At 37.8% G+C, this 19,961-nt stretch overlaps 2 protein-coding genes across 2 annotated transcripts in view; one reads left to right on the top strand and one right to left on the bottom strand.

The window, feature by feature from the left end:
• nck2a (NCK adaptor protein 2a) overlaps positions 1 to 16,702 on the top strand; it is a 56,485-nt gene extending 39,783 nt beyond the window's left edge. The window contains exons 2-4 of the mRNA XM_079464963.1: positions 1,477 to 1,718; positions 13,617 to 14,407; positions 15,565 to 16,702. Of these exons, the coding sequence (XP_079321089.1) occupies positions 1,493 to 1,718; positions 13,617 to 14,407; positions 15,565 to 15,759 (1,212 nt within the window). The 5' untranslated portion in view covers positions 1,477 to 1,492 and the 3' untranslated portion in view covers positions 15,760 to 16,702. The remainder of the gene's footprint in view (positions 1 to 1,476; positions 1,719 to 13,616; positions 14,408 to 15,564) is intronic.
• LOC306898292 (low choriolytic enzyme-like) lies at positions 6,384 to 12,766 on the bottom strand (the record flags this gene model as incomplete). The annotated part of the gene is made up of 6 exons (XM_079463641.1): positions 6,384 to 6,531; positions 6,615 to 6,672; positions 6,821 to 6,878; positions 7,167 to 7,398; positions 7,609 to 7,756; positions 12,646 to 12,766. The coding sequence occupies 6 exons, from the start codon at positions 12,764 to 12,766 to the stop codon at positions 6,384 to 6,386; spliced, it is 765 nt and encodes a 254-aa protein (XP_079319767.1).
• Positions 16,703 to 19,961: the final 3,259 nt, after the last annotated feature.

Consider the following 19,961-nt stretch of genomic DNA (forward strand, 5'->3'; position numbering starts at 1 on the left):
AAGCTGTCGTCATGCATATACACACACACTCAGACTCTCTAGATCTCTCTTGCTTTCTCTCTCTCACTCTTCTAATGGCTGTGCATTTGACTCCATAGCCATTCCAAAAGCCTCTCCGAGTGATGAAACAGAGCTTTAAGTGTGCTTGCCCGAAACACCATCAATACTTAATCAGTCCATTACTATTCAGTGCATATTTAAACCTTCAGCAGTTCCCCCTCACGTAGCAGGCAAGGCGTTTAAACTCCGCCATGCCAATAAACTCGCCTACTTATTCATTTATGGGTTTAGCAATTGCCAGTTATCGTTTCTGTCATTTTGCTGGGAGGAACAAGAATGTTTCACGTTCATTTAAAAACTTGTGCACAGACATTTTTAATGTCTTTTCTGCACGTCTTTTTTTACAAGACCAATGGCAAGGATTACGTGTCTTAACCTTCGTGGATATGTGTGACTATTTTCTTCCTCTTTATCTTTATTACTCTGACTTGGTTTCTTAATCCTCAGTTTCATTGTTTGTTTGGTTCTTTAGGCTTGTTAGGGTTGTCAGCTATACTGAGATATATCCGGTTTGACTTTTTAATGGAATGAGGATGTTTATGGAACAGCCGCTTTGAGTAAAATACAGACTAAGCTGGCCAATGTTGCACAGAACAAAATTCAAAGATTGTTTTCGGTAAATTTAAACAAAATCTATTTTGTGTACTACTAATAAAATTTCTACCAAATTTCTCATAAAAATGTTGTTAGTATTTGCATTTAATTCCAGAAAATGAACACTTGGGAAACGGGTGCTCTATTATTTCAGACCTCAAATACTGCAAAGCAAACAAGTTCATATTCACTTTTAAGTAGTACAACAGTAATATTTGTACACATATTTACTATTTAGGAAAAGTCCACCAATAAATTTTTTTATGTGATAACCTGTATTTTTATCACAGTTGTCATGTGTCATGCTGTCAGTCTTTCACATTACTGTTGGATGACTTTGTCGCTCCTGAGGTTTGATTTTGTTGAAATTCAGCAGTCACTGGACTGGAATGTTCACGATACGTCTGATCAAATGAACATTTGGAATGGTTTTCGTGGCTGTTTGCGTTATAAAAGAAGTTTATTGTATTTTATTTAAACATGAATCTTTGCAAAAACATCTTTTCACTTCTCGCGCTCTCTGCATGGGGTTGGGTGGAGGGAGCGTGAGCTCACCTGCCGATTATGCCGTGTTAAATAGAGCGTATGTAATCATGTCTGTCTCCTGTCTGAGTCATGCATTTGTCAGAAAGACCTGACTTAATGTCTTATTGTTGGAAAAGGTCTGAATCTCTGTTAAAAGCCATTTAAAATTTTCCATCTTATCTGTACATTTACCTTTGCATTTAAGATATAACAGTTGGTCAGTCTACTCAGTACTGCGAGTATTTGATTGCATAGGTCATCTTAAATTCAATTCTCTCTCTCTCTTTCTTGTTCCAGAGGGAATCAATGAAAGATGACAGAGGAGGTGATAGTTATAGCCAAGTGGGACTACACAGCTCAGCAAGACCAGGAGCTGGACATCCGGAAGAACGAGCGCCTGTGGCTGCTGGATGATTCCAAAACCTGGTGGAGAGTCCGCAACACGTCCAACCGGACCGGCTACGTCCCCTCTAATTACGTGGAGCGCAAGAACAGTCTGAAGAAAACCTCGATAGTGAAGAACCTGAAGGACACTCTCGGTAAGAACTTTCATAGTTTAGTGATGCGGTATGTCAATTCATAGCCCTATTAGGAAAGGGAACCGCTTCGCTCGGCGTCAATCTTGCAAATGTCCCCGGCAGCTATTTTCTGTTTGGGTAATAGCCATGTACAGCTTCTTTGTGCTTGCAGTCTGTTGGCTAAGCTTATGGTGCTATACAATATTTTAAATTACCAATAATAACTGACAACAGTAGAACTATATTGCTAGGAAACTGCATTTTTCTGTCTGGTCCAGCTAATGAGCATGTGCTGTGTGAAGCAATGATGAGAGAGTTTATAATGAAGCCAGTTGGCTTGGTTTAACTGAAAGACTGTATTTTTTGTTTTTAACCGACGTAGTGTCTTCCATTTCTTTTTCTACGACTGGTCTATCTCCTTCATGTGCCGTCTCTGGCAGTTTTCTTCAGTATAACAGCAAAGCGGTAAAAGGGATGGCTCACACAAATTTAAACCTGTCTGACTTTCTATAGTAGATATTTTGAAGAACGATGATAACCTAGCAACGTGGTATCCCATTGACTTCCATTGTATGGACACAAAACCATTTCTTAAAATATCTTCTTTTGTGTTTCATGCAGAAGAAAGTTATATAAAGGTTTAAAAAGACAGGAGGAATAAATGAATACAGTTTGGGGTTAACTAACCCTTTAATACCTGGCCGTCTTCTATCCTCACAAGCAGTTGGATTTAAGGTTTTGCTGAAGAATGGTTTGTCATTAGCTAAATTGTGTTTTACCGGAGAGCTTGTGCAGGTCCAGGCTTCATACCGCTTTGGTAGGTGATGACGTGCGTGAGACGCCCTCGCAGTCACCATGCCCTACTTCCCTGCACGCCTCCAGAACTTATTGCTTTCAGCGCTCAATCTGTCATCTCAAACCACTAAGGAAGACTCTTGGGACGGAAGATTTTTGGGTACATGCTGACAGCACAAAACAAACACACAGAGATACATGAGGAAACACCTTGACCGTCTTGGGTTGGGTGACCGTTTATAAAAATGCGATTGGAGATGCTTTAATATGGAGTTAACTTTTTAAAAAATGTATATTAGGTTTGTGGCCCTTGCAGCTGGTTCTTGAAGACAAGCGACCCCTACTGTCCGTTAATTATTCTTGAAGGCATAGTCCCTTATCTGGAAGGTTTGACCTTAATGTGAACATTGGTTTGTTTTGCCTTGTTTTATTTAGGTTTCTTAGTTTTTTAGGGGTGTTAGGATATACCATGACGTGATTTTTGGATAAAGTACAATATTTATTGTGGCTCTAGGTTTTTTGACAGATGATGCATTTGATGCAGTTGGTTGAGCTGCCAAGCTGACCTGCATCTACAAATATTTTGCTGCTCTCTCATATGGTTTAATTTAGTAGCTTTCTTATATAAAATTCTTGTGAAGAAATTTCTTATAATTTACATACCAAAGGATCATTTAATTGCCTAATGTTGCCAATTGTGTAAAAAGCTTTATATACTACATAAATGTTTTTAAATGGTTGAGGTTGAATAAATAAATTTGTTATTTTTAGTTCAGATTAAGTTCAGTCAAATTTATTTAAGTTCATTAAAACCCATTGAGTCATTATTTCCACAGTTTATTCATCATGTTGGAAAAGACTTAGATTTCTCCAGTCACCGTAGTAATTGTCGGTTTCTATCAAAGCAAAAACAAATTATAGACAACAATGTTAATATACGAATAAACAATAAACATACCCTAATGATTATATAAGACATATTTAACAATCAACCAAACAGAATATCAAGAAATATATATAATAAGTGTTGATCATTGTCAGATCATATTAGCTAATGCATTAACTAATGTTACCTTATTGTAAAGTGTTACCTATTTCAGTTCATGAATTGTATTGTAATGTATTGTATGGGATCAGTATCACGTATTGTATCAGATCATGAGCTGAGTGTTTGGTTTCTATGATTTCATCCTTACACATTTTTTCTGTGCTATATAACATTCGATGGCATCACTAGAACATCAAAGTAAATCAGTTGTGTGCAGAGTCATATTTACCATCACTGGCGTTACTGCAAGTGTAAGTTATTAATCAGTTCTCCCATGGGCCGTCTCAAGACCTTGATTCAGTAAGACATACAGGTGTGTCGGGATTAATGGATTTTAGGTCCAGTGCATCTCAATTTTACCCTGCTCATACAAAGCCAGAGTTCTGGGCCAGAAAGTTTCCAATTCCACATGCTCCTGAAAGAGAGAATTCATTAGTATTGCTAGAAAATGTAACCGGCTAAGGCGAGAGAAAATACCGAATGCATGAAAAGCCCTGTCTCTTACAGTGACAGATTAGGATTTCATTGGAGGCACTGACTAACGTATGTTTATGTTTAACTTTCACAATCTCCATTTTAAATATTTAGCAGGTCTGCGTACTGGTGCGCTTAGCCCTGCATATGCTTTAGAGTTAATGAGCTCTGAATAACATTTTGTTATTTTGTTAATGGGTTCCTAACAACAGGAAGCAATGAACTGATAATGGCGCGTCTGCTGCGGGGCTAGAGACGCAGGGTGTTTTAATAGCTAATGAAGTTGTTAAACGCAATGAATTTTCCCTGAGACAGCCAATGAAACTGGAGAAGGCCATCATTCAGCTTTCAGGAAACAGTGTGACATTTTACCTGCTTTATTTCCGTCGTGTGTGCGTAAATTCTTGGCAGGTTAACAGGACGATTGTTGAAGCAGGTTATACGAGATGTTGAAATAATACTCCTCACTCAGATTGAATCTGTTACTTGGCATTCAGTCCTTAACAAGAAAGTATTTGGGGTTCTGGATGCATGAGTGTTCCCCCTATAATGTGTGAAACAAAGATAGCGGGGAATTCTTGTATTCCAATGAGGAAGGTCATCAATATGCAGCGGTGAACTTCTGAGTTAATGCTGTATTGGGAATTAATTCTCACAGCGAGGCCATAGGGGACTTATGATTGGTGGTTGTCACGGGTACCTGCGTTCAAACCCTGCCTCCGTCCTGTTGAGCGTAAAACCTGTCTGTCTTTGAAGATCTAAGGATCGTCATTGTGTACAGCAGTGTTTCTCAAACGTTTTCTGCCATTCCCCACTTTGGAGGTAAGGAAGGGGTGCGACAGGGTCCCCACCTGTCACCAATAGCCAAAAACAAAATGGTTATAAACTTAAGGTCCACTGTCTGTCTTGGTTTTCTCTGCTGATGCCGAATCTCCAGTTTTCTTTCCATTCCATGTCACAAACCTCTGACGTAAAATCATTCTTGCAATTTGTTTGCAATCTGATGTTGTTTTAAGTTAGGCTTACATTTAAATGTGTCTTTGTGAATGGTCATTAATAAAAGATTACATATATCCACCCATTTGTCGCGCACCATTTGTCATGTCTCTATTCCCCAGCAGTGGGGCCGCCCCACACTTAGAGAAACACTGGTGTACAGACACACAGAAAATCAGACATTACCATTATTCCACATGCAGGTCATGACGAGAGTTTTAATGTGAATTGACATATCTAACTCGGCATCTGATCTGTATAGAGGACACGGTTCCGTCCTCCTAACTTAAAGCAAGGTTCAAAGTTCAATATATGTTAAAGTCCCGCTGTGGTGAAAGTCTTTAATGCTGTTATTTGTCTAATGTGGTGTTATTGAATATGCCTTTAGACAGAACGTGCAAATTCCTTATTCAAAACCATTTCGGAGCATTTTCCCCATAAAACTGCAGTTTACCAAAGATTGTCTCTTGCGGTTTTCTGTGTCATAAACCTGCTACCAATCACAGCAAAACCGTTGATTTAGTGGATCGATAAGTCTGAGCCATAGATATGTAAACGACTTTGCTTCTGCGATGCGAGCAGGCTCTGTCAAAAATCACAAGTAAACAGCATGCTTCCTATCAATAATTAAACCCGACATGAACTGTACTATAACTTTTGGTTATATTTGTCATATTTAGCATATTCTTCCCCGTTCACTGTAGCGGCAGTGGCGCGTCTTGTCAGTATTAATATCTTAGGTGAAATTAAAGACATTTGACAGCATGAAGAAATGATTGTCACAGGGAAAAAAAAATGTTTTAATGTTCAAAGATGAGTTTAAAATATGTAATATATTAGCATCAGATTTTTTAGATAGATTGTTTAATTGACAAATATTATTATTGCAGTGGTTAGGAATATCATCCGGTACAGAAATGGATACTCGGAGACAGAAACTTGCATTGTTTTTCACTCATTGCACACAGACATGGTTATAGGTATAAGTAGGATTTGCTGCTTTTTCCCAAAGTTTCAACATTGTAATGCAGTATACAAAGAAAACAGGAATAAATCGGGTCTTCAGACATCCTCTTCACATAGCCCAGCATTTCTTACACTGTAAATAGAGAGCAGGAGACATGATATGGGAAGATTATGAGAGAGTTAGAAATAATGAATCGTATAACTGAAATCCCTGCTGAAAAGACTAGCATGAAATGTTGCTTTGCTGTTTTATTCAACAAGCTGCTTGACTGCAAAACTGTCTTGGTCAAGAAGCTTCACTAAAGTCTATGGTGTCTGACCAGGTTTTGTCTTGCTTGTGAGCATGTACGCTAGCCAACCAGCTTGGAAATGTGGTGTTTTCAGCAGGTTAACAAATGATGTCTATGTCATTGAAACCAAAGGCTTAACGTACTGCAGTAGAGCCTGTTAACACGCATGATGTCATTGTCGCTCATTTCTTTAGCTTTACCAATTTCAACATTGGAGTCCGGAATGGGAATGATGGTCGGCTCATGGTTCTTAGACCAAGCATCCCTGAAATACAATAATATCACACAATTGCTGACGGTGTTTTGGTATTTGTGTGTCTAAAGAGTTTTTGGTCTGATAAAACTTGCCTTGGATAGTGCATAACAGAGTTGTAGTCATAGGGAGTCAACAGATTATTGGTGTCCACTTTTTTTTAATTGCCCTCGCGGCCTGTTACAGTGTACAAAAAATGTATTAAATAGATTGTTGGTGGGTCTTTCTTAAATTATGCTCATATACTGTAAAAGGGCATTCACATTATGATGATAAATATAACGATAACTAGAAGTATAACGGTATTTAGAGAGTTTTGCATCTGAACTCTTCACATCTTTCCAGCTTGCAGAGACTTGCTATATATATAAGCGTTACATCTATAAGTATTTTATCCTGTCGTAAACGATACTATTCGACAGCTACTGTGTTTAATTTTGTCTCAAAACCGATGTTGCATTCAGCAAAAGCCAAAGAACATTCAGAGATCCACTTGAGACTGTTTGACAAAACGTTTTATTGCTTTGTGTCCTTATCATAATAGTTGTTATGTGAACTCTGCTATTCTCTTAAACCAGGAACGGTTTCTAAAAACTTTTCAAAATAGGATATTATTTTAAATGTTATGAAAATGTTGATAGTTATACAGCAGCTGTTGTCAATAGTGTGTCATGTGATAATGTTTTTTTTAAAGCCTTTCCAGTTTCGATGTTTTTTAAAATAATTTTAACATGTTCGTCACGGTCACTGCGGTTCTGCTCGTGATGGAACCCGAGAGCATGAAGCATCTCATGCTGAACCGTTTTTTTACTTATACACTTAGATCGTTCCAGAGACACTACCTGCCCTCCAACTTGGCGTCCCAATTTTGAATTGCAGCTGAAGACCACACAAATCATCCTTTAGCAGACGTTATGTTGAGGAAGTCCTTTTGTCCTTCGAGAGGAATGAATCGAATGCAGGTTGAGTTCTTGAAAGATTGCAGGCCTGTATTAATCACATTCTTCCTTAGCTGTGGGGGAAGCAGAGTGTTAAGTGAAACATTTACTAGTATTAGGTTAGTTGAGTAGGAGTTATCATTTACAGAACTGGAGGGAGATGACATAGGGCACATAGACTTTTCCGTCTTTGTCTTTCTTCCATTTGCACTTGTCAGCTGTGCATGGATCTGCATTCTGTAACCCTGTCGCTACAACAATGTCTCCAAACATGATCACAGGATCCTCCAGTCCTTGTCCTGTGTTATTCACTCAACTTGTTGATCGAATGACTTTTTACATTTATTTATTTAATATATAGATTTACCAGAATGCTTGTTACCCTCAATTATTCTTGACACTGGAACATCATCTTTTTCAGTGCTGGCATCTGACAGTTTGCCAATATAAATAAAACACACAAAGGACTCATTTAAATATAAAACATCACCAGTTGCTGCGCTAACAGATCAACTTCATTGGTGTATCTTACCAGTCTCATCAGAGATCCTGCTGAAGAACTTCTGTTTAAGGATTTTAAACTGGTATCTGTCATGTGTCTGCTCTCACCGCAAAAGAACGACTCTGAACTGGAACAATGCTCAGCAGGAGAAAGTTGTACATTATTAGCAGGTACATGATGAGAGCTTCCCAAAACAATGTGCTGGGCTAAACATATGTCAGTGTTATATAGTATTTTTAACTTCCCTTTTGGTAAACCAGCCTTCACGAATTGACAAAACATTACATCATATGGCAAACGGCGGCCCTTTTTACGGCCTTCGGATGTAAACGCGTTGCGTAATTCTGAACCATTTTCTTTTTTTCTTCCTGCATGCATAATTAAATAAAAATGTATTTATTATTCGCAATATGTATTGTTCAAAAGCAGCTTTACAGAAGAAAACCTATTTTTAAAAAAACGAAAAACAAAATACATGGTGTTTGTAGAACCAGCAAGATCGTTCTAATTAAACTATGTTGACGGAATTTACAGAAGCTTAAAGCTAATCGAATCTAATATTATATTATTTTATTAATTAAATTAATTACCCATAATAAAGGTTAAATAAATAGGTAAGAGAACAAAAGTTAGGAGAGTAATTTATTAGTAAAAGAAAACTGTATTCACCTTTATACTGCAGTTTTGTATAAGTCAGAAACCAACTGAAACTGAGATATCATCCCATATAGGTTAAATTATATGAGAGAATGAGGCGTCATACGTCTAAATGCAGATTTCAGGTTGAAAAATACACTGATCAAAATAATCATAAAACAAATCCAAAGCTTGTTAATAAGCTTGATTTCTTAGCAACCTAAATTTGTATTGTTTATCTGCCCCATGCCGTGAAGGAGCAAGTCTCTGTGCAGCCGGCCTCAACAGACTGAAAACGGACGTTCACCCGAGCATTTAGATGTGATAAATTTGACAAAAGGAAGGTTTGTTGTGGATAAAGCTTGTAAGTCACTTTGGATAAAAGTGTCTGCTATGTAAATCTATTACTGTTCGTCCGTCCTGTTTATAGCATGAAATTCCACTGATGTGAATGCAATGCGATACAGATAAGCAGAACAAGACAACATCGTAAAACTGACCAGTGGTCCGAGAGGGCCTCGAACCTACAAATGTACTATTGTGTCTGCTTTATTTATATCCATTTATTTTGCATTAACAATATTACCAAGCAAAGAAGTGTTTTTTAAGATATAATAATATCTGTTCAATTAGGAATCTGTTCAGACAAGCACACTTTCACCAGATCACAGAGAGCGTGTGTGGGTAAATATGTTTACACCCAGGGTGGTGAAAATGGCAACATTCGCTGATAAAGCAACAGTCCAGTAACCACCGGATGACAGGTTTTCATCCAGCTTATCCTTTGTTCCATCCAGACCTCAAGACATAATGAACCATTCAAATAATCTGACTATTAAACAGCACGTCTACGCACTCATGGACATTTATGTTGATTTTATTTTTTAGAATATAAAGTAAATGGCCTGATAAACATTCGATTGATTGATTTAATGCTATTTATTAAAAAAATTATTGTTCGGAGCTCCGCCACAAAAATATAGAGACCCCCCCAAGCCGTAAACCTAGGGGAAACTACAGGAGTTTCGTCCAATCAGCAGTAGCCTTCTCATTCCAACAAAATACCCACCTTTTCCGGTTTGACTGACTTGTCGTTTTTTTTTCGAATTGTTGTTGTGTTTCAAGATTTACGATGCTGTTTCAGATTTGTCATTTTGATTTTGGGGATTTTATTTTGCTTTTAGATTTGTTTTTAGTTTTGCGATTATTTGTTTTGTGTTGCAGTTCTCACTGTACTTGTAATTCAACACTGTAATTCAAATTTACAAAGTTCTTACCAATCTGGTTAAATATAGAGGAAGTTGTTATGTTTCTGGTGTTTCACTTCACTTTTTGTTCTTTATTGTCTTGTCCAAGTCATCCATTTTAAACATTTTTTGTAATGAAACAAATAATAATTTAGGTAAAAATTTTAAATGCTTCCTATATGCACCACTTTCAAAAAAAAAAATATATCGAAATCTAATATGTTTTTATTTTTACAACAATAAATTCAGACATATGAAAAAGGTATTTAAGTTTAAAACAAAATGAAAAAGGAATTATAATCTGCATTTGCATAGTATATGGGGAATCACAATTGCCATTTAAATATTGCAAGGTCGTAACACATATAGAATGCAAATGCAATTTGCAATTCCTTTTTAATTTTGTCCGTAAAATTATTCCATACTCAACCTTTGAACGGTAATGTGTAACTGCGACTATATTTGTATCTGCAATAAGATATAGTTTGAGATGTATTGCTAAACCTCTGAAAACTGAAATGCTCTAGCCGCAACAGTTTTGAAATTGGAACAGACGCGGTCGAAAACATGAACAACCATTTCCCTAACATCACATTGTACTGTACACACACTGTACGAAAATGTAAGAATTGGTTTGAATAATCACACGGCTTAGTTCGATACAGGTGACAAACACAACACGGTCCTCACCGTTTACACACCACACCTCAAAATTGTTCACACTTGTTTCTAATGATGTAAGTTACAAATTGTACAAATAAAGCGCAAACAAGACGCAAGAAACTGCTTTCCTGTAGCTCAGTGGTAAGAGCATTGCGTTAACAACGCAAGGTTGTGGGTTGGATCCCAGGGGATTGCAGATACCTCTGTAAAATGTATAGGATAATGCTATGAAAGTCGCTTTGGATAAAAGCGTCTGCCAAATGCCTAAATGTAAATGTGTTGTATGAGGCGGAAGAGTATGTCCTGCAATGTTATGGGTGTGATGTCACGGCTCTTGGTCATCTTCTCCTTTGTCTGTACCACTCCTCCTTACCAACCTGTTCCTTCATTCATATTTCCAAACAAAATATTTTTCATGCCATCTACTTTTTAATTGAAACATGAGTCAATAAGGGCACTTGGGTTGCCTTCACTTGAAATAGCGATTATTTGAATTATTTAATTTCTCAGTTTTATGTAATGCAGAACTATTATTGCAGAAAGGCATAAAATATGCTATCATTCGAAAAGCAGTGTGTGCGAGCACCTCATGAATGTAAATATAAGAATGAAACCTAGTGCAAGTAGTGGAATACATATGACAAAGAATTTCCAAGGATTTTGAAAAATTGTGCGAAACCGGATTCACGGTTTGGTCCACATAGACTTCTGTTTCACTGATTGTATAAAGAGCCCGACTGTGTTATCAAACGCCAGCTGCTGTTATAAAGCACCAGCGCTTCCATTGCAAACAAACCTTAGCTTTCCAGTTATCTTTATAGTTATTATTCTTGGTGTAAACGGGCCTTACAATGTGAAGTACTGTACTCTCACTGACCTTCTCCGAGACACATTTTTAAGTATACAGTGATGAATGGATTCTTCAAGTGTACTTGAAGTTACAAGCTCATCACAGAAATGTGCAGTTGATTGAATGAAGGGATATTTGGCTAATGTCGTGGTTTGGGCTTTAATGGACAGAGTAATGTTAGAGGGAGCACCATTATTAAAGCTGGGATGGTTTGACCATGTTGCGTGCTGAAAAGTCAACTTGATACTGGACGGATGACGCAGGTAAACAATGTGTTTAGAGGTTACTAACCATAGAAAGTGAAACACTATCGGGAAATGCGAGGCAAGTGAGAGTGCATGTGCCAGCTCTTCTGTAAATGATGGAGGGAAGAGGAGAACTTGTGAATTTGACAGCGTATTCATACATAGGTCTGGGCCACCGGGGTAGGTTTGTCAGTGTAATCCTTGTAGTTGTTTTGTGTGTCATGCTATTGTCATTTGAGGTGGCCCAGAGCCGCTGTTCAAATCTTCACTGCTCATGTCAACAGCTTCCTCCCTCTCTGGGCGTTTAGAGTTTTCATATCGTGTCACCTGACACATGCTTTTCATAGATTTTTCTATTTTTATTACATTTTTTTATAAGCCTTCTCAGGCGTTCCTCTCACGTATTTGGTGCTGGTTGGCGGTATGTGCTTCTATTTCTAAATTTCCCAGAAGGTCTTTGTTGTGTTCGTGTCTTTATTCCCGGTCAGTCTGAACTTCGGAAATAGACGTCACTCTCAGCAAACATGCTTACGGTTCCAACATGAGGAAACGTTTTTAGTTTTATTGTACAAAGATCTAAATCTGCATTCGCCAATAGTTGTTCATTATTCCTTTCACTTTATTTATTCCATGTTTGCCTTGCATGCTCTATGTAGTTTAATGCCTATATTAGAAAGCCTTTAGCATTGTATTTTAGGTTAATATGCAAGATGGTATGAGGTTGACAGACATCACAAAAGACCCCATCAAGTGTACTTCAGTGGTCAGAGAGCCAGGAGTGGCTACTTTTTCGTACATACCCAAGTTTAGGCTGGCGTGCTGGGGCTGTTTGCGTGTAAGCGCGTGTGCATGGATGCGTGCGTGTGTGAATTGAATTGCTGTTCATTTGATGGCTTTCCAAAAGAATTGTGACAGACATCAAATGTTCTTCTGCGTCACCATGTCTTCATTTCTCTGCGGGTCATTGCTTGCCAAATTGCCTTCTCCTGTCAGCTCCCATCAAAATGCGTTCTTTCTTTGTACCCTTCTCGTCCTCCCCTTCCACCTCTGTCTGTCTTATCAGTAGGAGACAGCTCCAGTACACTTCCCCTGTTGCCTGGGAGGCCCATTGCGCTTGAGATGCTCGCTGACAGCCGAGGTTTGGAGTTGCCAGACCTCAGCTCCATTTCCACACCTCAAGACACTTTCATTGTAGTCTGTGCTCGTAAACTGTCCGAGCGTGTGGGTTTGCTTTACTTAGGCACTTGATCAATAGCGGAGGAAAGAACATGGTTGGACACAGAGCTCTTCTTAGGGAAGGACTCTTAGGTTACACTTGGTTTTCAGATGCGTCTTAATAAGAGGTGTAATGCTGTGTTCACAACTAACGCAAATGAAACGTTTTGCACGAGTAAATTGCGTAACGTGTCAAAGACGCGAATAGGTGCGGACTCATTCCAGCGATGCAAATGATGCCAAATTTCAACACGTGCAAGAAATTTGTGCAAAAAGTTTATTGACAACTACTGTTTGACCTGTCAGGACGCATGAAGACTCCCTGTCGCGTAATGTTTTTGCGTCACTTGCATGAAAAGGAAATAACGAACTATTACACAATGCTTCACGATTGACCTGAACACAGCGCAAGTGTCTTTCATGTCATCTATATTTTAAACTCACACATCAGCTCAAATAGCCTTGTTCAGTTGCATCAGCAAAAAAACTATATCAAATGTCACTTTCTTCCACTATTTACAAAATGTAACCTGTTTCAAAGAAGAACCGGTTGTTGGTTTGCATTGCTTTTTAGAGAGACTTCAGATCTGGGTCTCTTTAATAAAAACGGCTATTTAATTTTCGGGACTCTGGGTTGCTATAAAAAATCTATTTAGTAACATTTAAATTTAAGTTCTTTTTAAAAAGCGTTTGCTTTGAAACGTCTGATTGGTTTAATGAACTGCCAAGCCTACTGAATCACTTTTTTCGCTTTTTCAGATTTTTCTCCACCTTATTCTATTGCCTCTTCTGTTTCTGCAGGCCTGGGAAAAACGAAAAGGAAAACCAGTGCCCGTGATCCCTCTCCTACGCCCAGCACGGAGGCAGAGTACCCGTCCAACGGAAGCGCAGGAGGTGGTGGAGGAGGCGGAGCAGAGCGGATCTATGACCTGAACATTCCAGCCCTGGTAAAGTTCTCCTACACAGCAGAGCGGGACGATGAACTCAACCTTGTTAAAGGGGAGAGGGTGGTGGTCATGGAGAAGTGCAGTGATGGCTGGTGGAGGGGAAGCCACGCTGGACGTGTCGGTTGGTTCCCATCCAACTACGTTCAGGAAGAGGTGGGATACGCAGACCACGACGGGGTCTTCGGAGGCCCTTTGGATGGCTTCCGCTCCTTAAAGCTGGGGCAAGAGGTGGCCATGCATAATGGTCGGCCGGGGGTCTCGGGGAGCTCGGTTCTCCATGTGGTCCAGACTCTGTACCCCTTCAGTTCTGTTACAGAGGAGGAGCTGAACTTCAAGAAGGGTGAGACAATGGAGGTTTTGGAGAAGCCAGAAAACGACCCGGAGTGGTGGAGGTGTAAAAACAGTTGCGGGATTGTCGGACTGGTGCCCAAGAACTATGTGGTGGTGCTCAATGATGGGCCTGCGGTGAGGGGTCTGGGGACAAGTCACGGCTCTCCTCACATCAGCCACACGGGGCCTTCACGTACAGGCAAATTTGCAGGAAAGGATTGGTACTATGGTAATGTCACACGGCACCAAGCGGAGTGTGCACTTAAAGACAGAGGATTGGAGGGTGACTTTCTGATACGGGATAGTGAGTCATCGGTAAGTTATACAGAAACATTTAGAGGTTACAATAGAAATCTTTTTTTACAACATGTGGCATGAGTTAAACACCTAAAATGTAAACATGTTTTAAAGCTGCAATCTGTCATTTCTGCTTGACGTCTCTTTGAAACATAAACTTAAAAATGCACTTTTGTTTATGTGAGTTGAAGTCAAACTGACAGCTCTACTGTCATTATTAACTTCCGAAATTTCAGGGTTTATGAGAAAACGCTTCCCTGCAAAACCAGGAATTTTCTGGGATTTCACTGTTGTACAGCAGGTGGCGCTGTTACACATTTTCTGAAAGGACATTGGGAAAAAAGCTGGATGGCAACATTTTTTAAAAGTCTGGGGGGGAGAGTTAGTAATAATAATAATAATAATAATAAGCATGATTATGTAATTATTGTAGTTTTTTATTTTTATATTAGCTTAAAGTTAAGTTTGGGCCACATAACGTTTACGTTGATGCCGCTTAAACCATCTATATTTAATATTTTGCTTCAGTTTGTAATTTTAGTGACTCACCTTAAGCGTATTTCAGTTTATTGCTGATGTATCATGTTTCATTTCCGTTAAGTTTTTTAAATAATATTCAGACTGATATTTTTAATTCAATGACTAGAGATTCAGAGATGGAGAGAGTTGATTTAGTCAACTATAATAACCTTTATTATAAGCGTACCATTCCAAATCCAAAGCGAACCATTCCAGTTTTCCTGTAAGAGCATGTTGTTAACCACTCCAAGGCTGTGGGTTCAATCCCAGGGGAATGCACATACTAAGAAACAAATAGAATGTAGAATAATGCAATGCAAGTCGCTTTGGATAAAAGTGTCTGCCAAATCCGTAAATGTAAATCATGGTAAGGTATTCATTTGTGCACTTTCTCAATAACTGAAAAAAGTGACTAACAAAGTGAGCATTGCCCACCCATAAAAGGATTTGATTTTTCAAACACACTACATAAAATATATAGACACTTTTTGTCATCATCCAAACTTTGTCACATACTGTCTTGTCTGTGTTAGTAGTGTCAGATTTTCTGTAATACGAGCGAGTGCCGCCATCTGCTGTTTCCACATAAAAATGCAACAGCACACTTCGGTGTTGAAACCAGTGTATTTATTCACATCTTTATTTATTTTTTCCAGCCCAGTGATTTCTCAATTTCTCTGAAGGCCGCAGGGAAGAACAAGCACTTCAAGGTGCAGCTGCAGGACGACATGTACTGCATTGGTCAGCGGCGTTTCAGCAGCATGGACGAGCTGGTTGAACACTACAAGAAAGCGCCCATCTTTACCGGCGAGCAGGGAGACAAACTCTACCTGGTCAAGGCTCTGGCCTGAACTTAACAAACGTTACCTCCCCATCCTTCCTCATCTGTCCTCCTTCCTCTCTTAAACACACTGTCTCTTCATTGGACTTCACTGAAGCCTTGATTGAGAAGAAAAGATTGGAGTTACTTTGCCAAGCAGCTTCAAGGTCTTTGCCATTTCTACATTGCCGCCAATCTTGATATAAAGCAGCTTGTCATTCTTTTCTTGATATACATGTTTAGTTACAGCCACTTCTGTCAAGCTGTTGCTGGTAAAACAGTGTTGATCCTAAACTCACTCACAGTTTAAATCTCTGCCCATAAAACATGCCCAAACAGTAGGTCAGCGTCACATGGCCACTTTTAGAAGATGGTCTCACTTGTTGCTCTTATATGAACAAGAGATTTGATTCTTATCTTAGTCAGAACTGACCCTGAATTTGATTTGTGCTCTTCCAACTTCCAGCCTTTTTGGATCTTAAAACTACATCCAGTTTTTGGGGAGGCAGTGATTTGGACTTCTATCCGAATGCTCTCAATACGGTCACATTTTTCTTGGATCATTCAGGGTTTCTTCAGGATCAGGGTGCTTTCTAAATGAGATAAACTTCTCAGTTACGGCAGATGGGAAGGAGACTGAGATAAAGAGAGAGCAGCGTTTGAGACCGAATGGTTTCTGTAGCCCAGGGCAGAGTTTGAATTTGTGTCCGTTCAACCGAATGTGTCACCCGCTTCCAGTTCAGCTACCCTTGATGTCTTATCACACGCCTCACCAACACACCTTTTCTCTGCTCGCAGTAACACACATAGTTGATTGTGAACACTACTTCAGAGTAATAAAACAAACAAAAAAAGCTTTTATGTCTTTATTTTTGTCTTATTACTCTCGGACTGTTTGCCGATAGGAGTGTTGGTCAAGGGGCTTTCAGTTTTTTTTAACTATTGTCTGAATGTTATTGAGCAATGTTATTTAATTCTTCTTTCCACTGTATATATATATATATAATATATATATATATATATATATATATATAATATATATATATATATATATATATATATAAAGATATGGTGCATATATGAATCGTTTAGATCCAGCATTATGGTACTGTATTGAGGACAGTGTGGTGAGAATTGAAATACTTTTGTTCAATAAAAGTTTTGCAGAATAACTTAAACGGACCTTCAGCTCTTTATTTTGTACATTTAATTAACTGTTTTTTTGAAACAGTTATAAAAATTAACAAATAAAGGCAGAGACTAGATGTTCACCAGGTTTGCTCTTTTACCTTTTTCTATTACATTACAGATCACATATTAAATTAAAATATTAAATATAGATGGTTTCAGCGGCATCAACGTAAACGTTATGTGGCCCAAACTTAACTTAAAGCTAATATAAAAATAAAAAAGGCATTTGTTTTCAATAGAGTTGATTTGATAATTAAAATTATTTTTTATTCATAAAGTTTAGGGTAGGGTAAGTGTTGTAGTGCTTTAATATGACAATAAGTTGCAATCATTTAAATAATTTTTCTAAATATAATGATTTACTCAGTTATTAATGCATAATGTTTAATGCACAACATTACTGAGGTGCAAATAGTAACTTTATCTGACACTATTTTTTAAGAATCAATAGCATCTATACTATTTCTACTTAATCCAAACAAAATGGGCTATTTTCGGATAGTGAAAAAAGAATTGCTGCCTTGGGCAGTCTATTTATACTCGTTGTAAATAGACACTCCATAAAGGTGATAAATGTTTTATCAAAAATAAATAGAATACATTTTATTAATGTGTCTATTCACTAAAATCCATTGAAAACATTTAAAGTGTTACTGTTATTGTTTTAATAACGTTACTGGTTCGTTTTTTGTTTTGACAATAAACTTAACATTTATTTCTAAAGATACAACATTTTCATACAACCAGGAAGATTTTGCTTTTTTATTGACACTACAGCAAACATACCATTAACACTTATAACAAATAAAAAACAAATATAACTTAAAAGGGAAAATCAAGATTACATTTTAAATTACATATAATTTAAAGACACGATTGTATGATAATATTCTAGAGACAGCATATTTAAATGATACAATTAAGTAGCTTTTTGCTAATATAATTGTGTCTTTTTTACTATTATCAAATTGGAGAGAATCCAAACAAGGTTTTAAATTATTTATTTTACTTGATTTCACCATGAAATCAAACGATATATATTTTTTATTCAAACTATATTAAGATTTATTTTGTTATCAAATTACAACTAAAGCTTGTTTTCTCTTGGACGTACAAAGATAACTTCCCCAAAAACATCTTTGAATGGAAACGTTCATAAAAAAGATGTTGATCTAAACAATATGAGCAATTTCCATCAATGTCCATACGTTTTCCAGAAGCCTCAGAAAAGGCATTTACTAGCATAGCTGCGGTCAAAAGAAATGTCAGTATCACATGCAAGCTGAGATAAAAACAACTTTGGCACGCTCCTTTACAAATGGGACATATTTTAGAAGTATTCGGATAAAAATCTGAACTATTAATACCTTTATGAAACATTTAGACAATAGAAATAAATCTATCCCCAAAAAGCAAAAGTTTTCAAAGCCTTAAACATAAATTAAGGTTCAATGGTATCAAAGGCTTTCTGAAAGTCTAAGAAGACAATTTAAGCCTCCTATTCCAACAAATTTTAATAATCTAGCAAATCCAAAATCAGTCTAATGTTCCAATTTATGTGTCAACCAGCCATGAATCCAGTTTGACACTCACTAATGATGTCATTTAGACCTTTCTTTAAGCGATTTGCATAAATATGAGATAACATCTTATAGTCTACATTAAATAAAGTTATAGGACGCCAATTGTCTCAAATCAAATGATCTTTATCGTGTATAGGAAGTAGGGTTACTAATCCTTGCTTCATAGAAGTTGATCATGTGTTCGATTCACTACATTCCTTATATAATTCAAACAGAGGATCTTCAATTATATCCCAGATGCGTGTGTCTACAGGCTGAAAGTTTTCTTTGGATGTGTCGTCTGACACACACAGACAGTATAAACACAGCGAGGATGTGAGTTTCTGTGCTGACGCCATATGGTTTTCTCTTGCCCAGAAGCAGATTATTTTTTGATTCTTCAGTAGAGACAATGAAAATAACTAAATAATATCTTACATTCGTGTCAACTGGTAATGAGAACAGACTGTTGTAGAAAGAGGGCCCGAAGTGTTTCCAGCGTGTTACCATATATTGCAGCTGAATTGGCCTGCCTGTAGTCCAGATCTTTCACCTATACAAATACGTCAACAATACGTCAAAGACGACCACAAACTCTTCAGCAGCTGGAAACCCATATAAGGCAAGAATGGGACCAAATTCCAACACCAAAACTCCAGCAACTCATAGCCTCAATACCCAGATGTCTTCAAACTGCTTTGAAAAGAAAAGGAGATACTACACCATGGTAAACATGCCCCACGTCCCAACTTTTCCGGAATTCCGGTTGTAAGAGACGGGAGCAATTAATGTACAGTAAAAATAATGTGTTTGAACTTTAAGTCATGTGGATATACCTTATCAGACCCCCCCAAACAAACGGCGAACATCATAATGAGCTTAATATACTTTTATTGTAATACCACTGTAAAAACTTTATAAACCTCTGCTTTCATCACGTAGATTTTCTAAACTGGCACCACCAGTTAATTCTGACTATTCGATCGAAGCTGTTGAACAACAAACAGATAAAGGTTCCTAAAAGCTTTGTTGTATGGCTGTGCGGTTCCATTACGTCGCATACTTTGCAGACCCACCGGTGGGTCCAATATTGCATCATCAAGTCTTCAAGCTGTGAAGCACAAAACTAGACATATATGTTTATAGGTATGCTATCTTTTGAAAGCTTATATCTCTCTTACTAGCGTTTATGCATTTACGTTACATGCAGGACCATAATGAGGTCTGAATCATCTTCCCTTTTTGCCTTATATACAGATGCATATTCTTTAGTTTCATTTCAGGCTCTCTGTCGTTCATCCTGAACAGCCAGCAGTCCTGTTCATTGGAGGACTTTCAGTTGATTCAATCATCTCATCACATGATCAGAAACTGTCAAATTATTGATCTACAACTAATGTTTCGAACTTCTTTCTTTCAGAAACATCCCAGTCCCCAAGTGGTTGTGATTTAAATGTGTGGTCCAGTCATGAAACGGCTC

Source organism: Barbatula barbatula (assembly GCF_947034865.1).
Source record: "Barbatula barbatula genome assembly, chromosome: 9".
In the NCBI taxonomy this organism is placed as follows: domain Eukaryota; kingdom Metazoa; phylum Chordata; class Actinopteri; order Cypriniformes; family Nemacheilidae; genus Barbatula; species Barbatula barbatula.